The sequence below is a fragment of the Coffea arabica genome, chromosome 1e (assembly GCF_036785885.1).
Source record: "Coffea arabica cultivar ET-39 chromosome 1e, Coffea Arabica ET-39 HiFi, whole genome shotgun sequence".
In the NCBI taxonomy this organism is placed as follows: Eukaryota; Viridiplantae; Streptophyta; class Magnoliopsida; order Gentianales; family Rubiaceae; genus Coffea; species Coffea arabica.
Genome location: NC_092311.1, coordinates 15,867,071 through 15,875,202, shown reverse-complemented (window position 1 = coordinate 15,875,202; position 8,132 = coordinate 15,867,071). Strand labels below are relative to the sequence as shown.

At 40.6% G+C, this 8,132-nt stretch overlaps 1 protein-coding gene across 1 annotated transcript; it reads right to left on the bottom strand.

The window, feature by feature from the left end:
* Window positions 1–4,601: 4,601 nt before the first annotated feature.
* Window positions 4,602–5,051, bottom strand: LOC140016239 (uncharacterized). The gene has a single exon (XM_072069715.1). It carries the CDS (start codon window positions 5,049–5,051, stop codon window positions 4,602–4,604), a length of 450 nt encoding a protein of 149 aa, XP_071925816.1.
* Between the last annotated feature and the right edge of the window lie 3,081 nt (window positions 5,052–8,132).

Sequence of the window (8,132 nt, the reverse complement as noted above, 5' to 3'; positions counted from 1 at the left end):
AAAGGATCACTTTCTCCTCGTCCCAAGCCACACTTGGTCAAGCAAAGAAGTTTTACTATCACTTGGATAACCCTCACAAGGCTACACTATTGAAGAAATTGAAACACACTTGAAAAGCTTATCGAAAATTACACAACTAAGAGTACAAATTTTCTTTAAAGAGTATTCTAACACTTGAATCACTCAAGATCTGATGTAGTCTCAATGTGCAAAAGTTATTTTGAAGTGGTTAACTTTGTTCTATTTATAAGAGACCAAAAAATTTCTCAATTAATGCTACCAACGGATAGAAGGTGTCACGGCCCCATTTTCCCCTAAGGCGAACCAGAGGGTTCGGCGGGCTGCCTGCCCAACTCTCGCCGGGACTCAGTCGATCACTACAGTCCTCAAACCAATACAAGATAAAATATATCAAATATACATCAAAGGTTCCCAAACTTTACATATCAAAAGCGAAGCGTCCACGCTTCCACTGCGCCACTCTGATCCTTGGTCACAATGATTATACAGGAGGAAGTCCAAAACTAGACTATTACACATCCAAGCAATTCTAAACGTTCAATACAATCCCAATATGAATGATTACACAAAAGGAAAACCAAATTCAATCCATACATGAAATAATCCAGGATTAAACACTACAAGCCCTTCCTTCGCCTTGAGCCCTGTGGAGGGGAAAAAACATTTTTGGGGTGAGCTAGAAGCTCAGCGAGTAATCAGTAAAATCAGTTATCAAATCAATTTCACAATCGTTCATTTCAATGATGTCATAGATCAATGATGGAGTATCAATAATTCAAGAAACATTTACAATGGAAAGCGATAGTAACATTCATGAAAGGATACGTTCGTTCTCCTGACATTTCATTTCATTCTTTTCATTTCATTCGTGCATTCATTCACCCCGTCCCTGGATTTTGGCCAGGCTCCACCAACCTACAAGGTAATACTCGAGTATACCAAAACGTTCACCCAAGTTCCTAGTCGCCCAACCGAGTCCGCTTCTGGCTCGAGACGACCGGTAACAAGGGGCAATGGCCAGTTCAGCCCAAAAGGCTTACATTCATGCGCAAGTAGCATTTAATCATTACTCATTGAAAATTTCATATTTATTTAGGTCGAGTGCGATAAAGTACACACTCGCCTAGAAAACTCGTTTTAACAATCATTGAAAGCAAAATCAATAATAACAAGACACTAATATGCAAGCACGCATGATATGTAAGAAAACAGTTCCAAAAGTAACTTTGAAAACAGTTCAAAAGTAGATAATGCAGGAAAGCGGTTCAAAAGTAAATTTGGAAACAGTTTGAGGCCACTCACCTCCATGACTCAGAAATTATCCATCAAATACCTTTGCCTTGCTCAAATCCAAGTCCTCAATCACAAACTCAATGCAAATAACTTCCTTCAAAAGTTCGGACAGCACTTCCCCTGAATTTCCTTACTTTTCCCAGCCATCACGGCTTCATTATATCCTCAGCCAGTCCCAAAGGTACACACACAACAATGAGTTCATCCAATAGCCATTCAGCAAGCTCCAAGTAGTACTAGTACAAATCAAGCTAGGGAAAAGGTCCGGAAATGAAGGTTTAGCTCAAACCAGAAAAATAGTTTTGGACATCACTTTGCGGTAATGGCACAACTTGCACTACGATTATCGGATTAGGGTGTAAGACCCACCATCTCGAAGCTAAAAGACAGGGCTACAACAATGTAGAAGGCCACTCAGTCCGAATCCTAGCACAACTAGGTCAAAAATGCAGAAAACCAACCCAGAACCGTAATTGCAGGTTCCCAAATCACACAATGCTGTAATCCGTCCAATTCAGTCTATACAGGTCCAAATGCATTGATTCCAAAGGCATATGATAGCTAAGACATCAAGCTACATTTCATCAGAAGACACCAACAACAAAATCCAAACCAATTCCAGTCAAAACAGACAATTACAATCGCAGTTAGCACATTCTGATCACCCAGAACAGCAACAGTAAAAACGGCATAACTCACTCTACACTACTCCAAATGCCCTGAAATTTTACAGCCATCTCAAAAACATCAATACCTACAACTTTCATGTTTTGAGCCAAGGCCAATTCGGCCTCTATCTATGACCTAAAATTTCGGACAGAATGAAGAACCAAGAACCCTAATTTTCCAGAATTCCTTCCAAATCCAAAATTGATTGCAATTGCCAATCATTTACATCCACTAGAGTCATAACCCCTTATTACCAACCATCAAAAACAACCACACCATCATGATCATATGAAACCAGAAAATTCCCAAAAAAAAATAAAAACTCAACCAAATCACTTCAAACCAAGAAATAAACCACAATTTCTAACACCATAGCCACCATTAGGCATAAATTCAACATCATTAGATATAGGAGGGTGTTCATATACCACTTACCAAGTAACCAAGAGAGAGGAAGATGTTGGACACCTTAAGCCTTCAAACAAACTTCACTAAACTACTTCCTAGCACCCAAGGAAGGAATTTTATGGAGTAAAAACTAATTTAAGCAAGTAGTTTGGATGATTTGAGCTAGGAATTTGCCAAGATGTTGAAGAGTTTTGTCTTTCTTCTTGCTAGAGAGGTTCGGCCATCAAGGGGTGAAAAATGGTAAGTTTTTTGTGAATTTTGAAGATATTTAATCCATAAGTCAAAAGGTCAAAACCATGAATAGTAAATCATAAAGTCCACCCAATAGAAAAATGACACATGGCATCTCATTAAATGCAATTCAATCCTTTCTTTTCTCTCTCACATCAATCACCTCACACTCCTTTACTTATCCATTAACACCCGATAAATTTTACACAGTATCCGGAATTTAACCTAATTGGCCGAATTTTTCCGAACTTTTCGCACTAGTGGGTCCCACGTCCGTTATAAACTCTTAATTTCTCAAAAACTCTCCAATACTAGAAAAATCATTTGAAAACGATATTTGCTCATAAACTTTATCTGGGGAATTTTTCTAATCAAGAAAATGTAGAAAAGCGGGCGTTAAACAAATAAACCCTAGAAAAGTAGAAAATTTCCGGGTTCTCAAACTCATTTTTTTTCGGGGCGTCACAGAAGGCAGCTGAAGAGTCAGCTAGCCGTTGGTGGTGTCGGACGTCCAGTAGGCTAGTTTTCTGCGTCCGAACGCAGGCAGTGAGTTCAAGAAGTTTTCTTGAAATATTTAGGACGTCCGGTACCTCCAGAATGTGCGTCCGAAGGTATGATGTAAAACTGGTGAATTCTTCTTCAATTCTTTCGGACGTTCGGTGCCTCCAATGTTTTGCGTCCGAATTGTCGCAGTATTTGCCGGACGGCCGGTACACAGGTGTTGTGCATCCGATCGAGGTCGGTGAGCTTAGAGGACTTGGTTTATCATTTTCAGACGTCCGAGGGTGGGTTCTTCATGCGTCCAAAGTTACTCAATGATTGTCGGATGGCCGATACAGTCTTTTTGTGCATCCGACAGCTATTTCAGCACATGTTAGCCTTTGAACCTGTTTTGTTTCAATTTTGAAATGGTCTAATCAGAGAATATTAGTAACATTCATTTGTTTTGTAATCATCAAAAATCACGGACTGAGATAAACAATCTCCCCCTTTTTGATGATGACAAAACAATGGATGGAGTAAAAAAAAATTTTAGGTACAGCTCCCCCTTACTTAATGCATCCAAGGAGTATTCACAACTTCACCTCAGAATAATGTCCATTCATGATTATTCACAACTCCCCCTCAGAATAATGTTTACTACCCCTTAAAATGGCTCCCCCTCACATATAGATTACATATCCATTTACATATCCATATCTCCCCCTTTTTGACATCATTGAATCAACCAGTAAAATTATATTATCACCAGGTATAATCAGCAAGATAAAACACAGCAACACCCATCCAAACCGAATTTAGCAAAACAGTAAAACAAAACACAGCAGACCAGCAACATCATCCATCCAGAACAAGGGAAAAATTCCACAGAAGCAACATTCAACATAAAGGATAACTAAACAGTTTTACAGACCAGTAGAGGAGTTAAATCCATAAGACAGAGCACACCAATTGTCTTTAAGTGCAAAAAATGCAAAAACCTACTATGAACTATTATCCTAATCATGAAGTGCAGTAGCCTAGTAGTGCCTATATGGTGATCTTGGATGATCCAGGCCTTCCCCTAGCCAGACGAAACTGCTCAGGATCCACTTGATCTTCCTCATCAGTTTCTTCATCATCTTCTTCAGTTGCCTCTTCAGTAATTGGAGCCTTTCCTTTATCTTTGGGCTGAGAACTGGAAGCATGCATGTGACGGCCCCACCTCCCCCTGGGGCGTACCCTAGGGTTTAGCGGACCGCCTGCCCAACTCTCACCAGGACTCACTCACTCACATCAAATAAAATAGGACGCAACCTCAATAATAAACGAAATAACAATTCCCAGATTTGGCACATACAACTACATTTATTTCTATCTCAACCACCCATAAAATCCCAAATACATCAAAAGATTTAATTTCTCAATACATTCAACCCTAATCGAGCGACTAGTGCGAGTACAATTACAAAATTCAAAAACAACTAGACTACGCTAGTCTATACCACCCAACTCACGGAGACAATATCAGCTGCACGATAGGAAGACACAGAGGCATTTCGGTCACTATCCTTCTCAGGCTCAGAATCGGCAATTACAATGCAATCTTCTTCAGCAAAAATGGTTATCAGCTGGTCGTTCACCACGAATTTCAATACTTGATGCAAGGAAGAGGGCACAGCGCCAGAGCTATGAATCCACGGCCGTCCGAGTAAAACATTATAAACACTGGGAAAGTGCATAACTTGGCAGGCTATCTGAAATTGAGCGGGCCCTATTTCAACCACCAAATTTACTTCTCCTATGGACTCCCTTTGGGCTCCGTCGAATCCTCTAACTACGGTCTCTAAGAGTTTCAATTTGACATCTTGTAGCCCTAACTTCACCAACGTGCTCCAAGGACAAATATTGAGAGCAGATCCATTGTCAATCAGTACTTTAGGCAACATTTTCCCATTGCACCTCACGGTGACATACAAGGCTTTGTTATGACCAATTCCTTCCGCAGGCAATTCTTCTTCAGAAAAAGTGATTTGCTTAGCAGTCAATACGTTTCCAACTATGTGCGAGAAATTGTCAATCGAAATGTGTGACAGCCCCACCTTCTCCTAAGGCGAACCAAAGGGGTTAGCGGACTGCCTGCCCAGCTCTCGCCAGGACTACGGGTAGTTACACGTGATCCAGAACGTTTCGGGAAAATAAAAGCGCGCTCGAACAAGCCACAAGAACCAAAATAACAAAATACGAAGGAAAATGAATACGATGAATCATGCCTGGAATAGTGGAATCCGAGATCCCACCAAACCTTAATACATAGCAATTCAACATTTACAACCACATTGGCATGTCAAAAGCGATACATAAGGGATACACATATTCGGTTTGCCATTCAAACAATGAACCCAATACACATTAGGGTTTCATGCAAAGAGCTACAAAAGAGACATATACAAGGCTCAATTTGGCAACCAACAAGTATGAGCTTCCAAAAGTGCTTATTTTCCTGTAAGGAAAACAAATGGAATGGTGTGAGCTAAAGCTCAGTGAGCAACTATCACACAATCAACCCAGATCACTTAAGCATAATCGTTCATTGCAAATATTCAAATAAGAAGTAAAACAATTCAGTAAAAGGATACGGTCGGCTCTCAAGAGCCCATTTCCACGCTACATGCTTGATCTAACTCAATTGACCCTCCGTCAATATTAAAAGTACCAAACCGTCGACCTCTCTTCACTTCCATTCCTTCCACCCAACATTCCCCAACCGGGCCCGCACTCCAAGCAGTAACATTAGGTGATACTCGAGTACACCGGAACCAAGGGTCTCATTACCACAAGATTCCCATTTCAGTCCCCGTGGCGAGTCAATTTTCACGACCAAGCCCTCGCTGGCTCGATTCAATTGAATGCCAATGGGGTCGAGCTCAGTACAGTAGGGCCGTTGGATACTCGTCCAACCAACACCCAAACAATTTCCATGAATGAAATCCAAGAATTCATATAGCAGTACAGTAATACAGTAAAACGGTAAACAATCGGTCACAAGAATAAAAGGAATGAGGGCGGTTAAGTACACCCTCACCCTAATCATTTCCAATAGTCAAACAAGCCTTCAAGGCATCACAATCACATAGAGCAAAGCCACATTATAAATCCAAGTGAGTAGTATACTCACCAATCGATAAAATGATGTTTCATGCACCGTCGTTAAACGAACGTCGTGCACCACCGTTTCCTCCTAGAACAAGTAAACAATTACCATAAGACTCGATAACGAGTCATGAATCAACACTAATCACAACCCAATAGGGTTTCATATACATAAACAAGCATCATAAGCAAACCAGAAATTAGAAGTAGCACTAGCCTTGGCCCCGAATAGAAAAACTGTTTTGCCCTTATTATGCGGTAATGGCGTCAAATTCACTACGGTTATCGGATGGGGGTGTAAGACCCACCGTTTCGAAGCTATGAAACAGGGATACAACAATTAAGAAGGCCTCTCTGTCCAAATCCTAGCACAACTAGGTCAAAAATGCAGAAAACCAACCCAGAACCGTAATTGCAGGTTCCCAAATCATACAAAACTGTAATCAGTCTATCTCAGCCTACACAGGTCCAAATGCATTGATTCCAAAGGCATATGAAAGCTAGGACATCAAGTTACATTTTATCAGAAGACACCAACAACAAAATCCAAACCAATTCCAGTCAAAACAGGCAATTACTATCGCAGTTCGGACATTCTGTTCACCAAAAACAGCAACCGTAAAAACGGCATAACTCACTCTATACTACTCCAAATGCCCTGAAATTTTGTAGGCACTTCATACTCATCAATACCTACAACTTTCATGTTTTGAGTAAAGTCCAATTCGGCCTCTATCTATGACCTCAAATTTCGGACAGATTAGGGGTTCATGAACCCTAACTTTTCACATTTCATTCCAAACCCAAAATTGATTGCATTTATCAACAATTCACACCCACTAGAGTCAAAGCCCCTTATTACCAACCATCAAAAACAACCACACCATCAAGATCATATGAAGGAAAGATGAAAGGAGATGGACAGATGCCTTTGAAAGGAGATGAAAGGTGAATTTTTTTTCAACAAAACGCTTTAAAAGTATAAAAGAGGCATCGTTCCATATAAATAGATTTTGATCCCGTCCCTTCTCCTTTCATCTGTCCATCTTTGTGTCCATCTCCCGTCAACACCTAACCATCTTTGTAACTCTTTTACCCAAGCCATCAAAAAATCAAATCTTTGAAACCAGCAGAAATCAACCACAGATGACACCCATTCCATTTTTATGAAGGAAAGAAAACGCAAAAACTGATGCTTTTCGTTTTTAGCTCATGAATTTCCAATCAAACACATTCGGAATACAGCTACTGGAGTTATGATCTATCTCATAAGTTCTGACCAACCGAAAAACAATGCATTCTAGTGACCCAAATACTAAACAAGAAAACCACGTTCCAGTTTTTTAGAAGAAATAGACGGGAGCAGGGTTTTGAAGCTACCTCTTTTGCTGCCTTTGGAGTTAAATCACCGTGGGTATGCTTGGATTAGCCGAAACCAGGTTGCAAACTTTGACAGAGGGCTTTGAAGCTCCGAGCTTTAGGTTTGATTTCTGAAGACTGTCTCCTTTCTCTCCACAAAAATCTTTTTTCCTTTTCCTATTTCCTCCCGGTTTCCTCCAACGGGTTTCTCTTCCTCTCAGACCGAAACTCTTCTTCCTCTCTTTCTGGTTTCTTTGTTCATACCCTAGCCGTTCCTCTCTCCCACTCTCGGCTCTTTTCTCTCTAGCTATCCATGCCGTCAATAGCCTCTATCTGATTTCTTTCTACCCTCCAAACCTAGCCGCCCCTTTATCTCTTCAAACGTCACCTCTATCTTCTCCCTCAGTTGCTCCCCTTTAGATTTTTTTTTAGCCGTTCCAATCCCCCCTAAAAGCTGCGTTTCTTGTTCTATTTATACCAGAAACCTGCTCTCAAACCCTCACCTGAAAGGTGAGGAT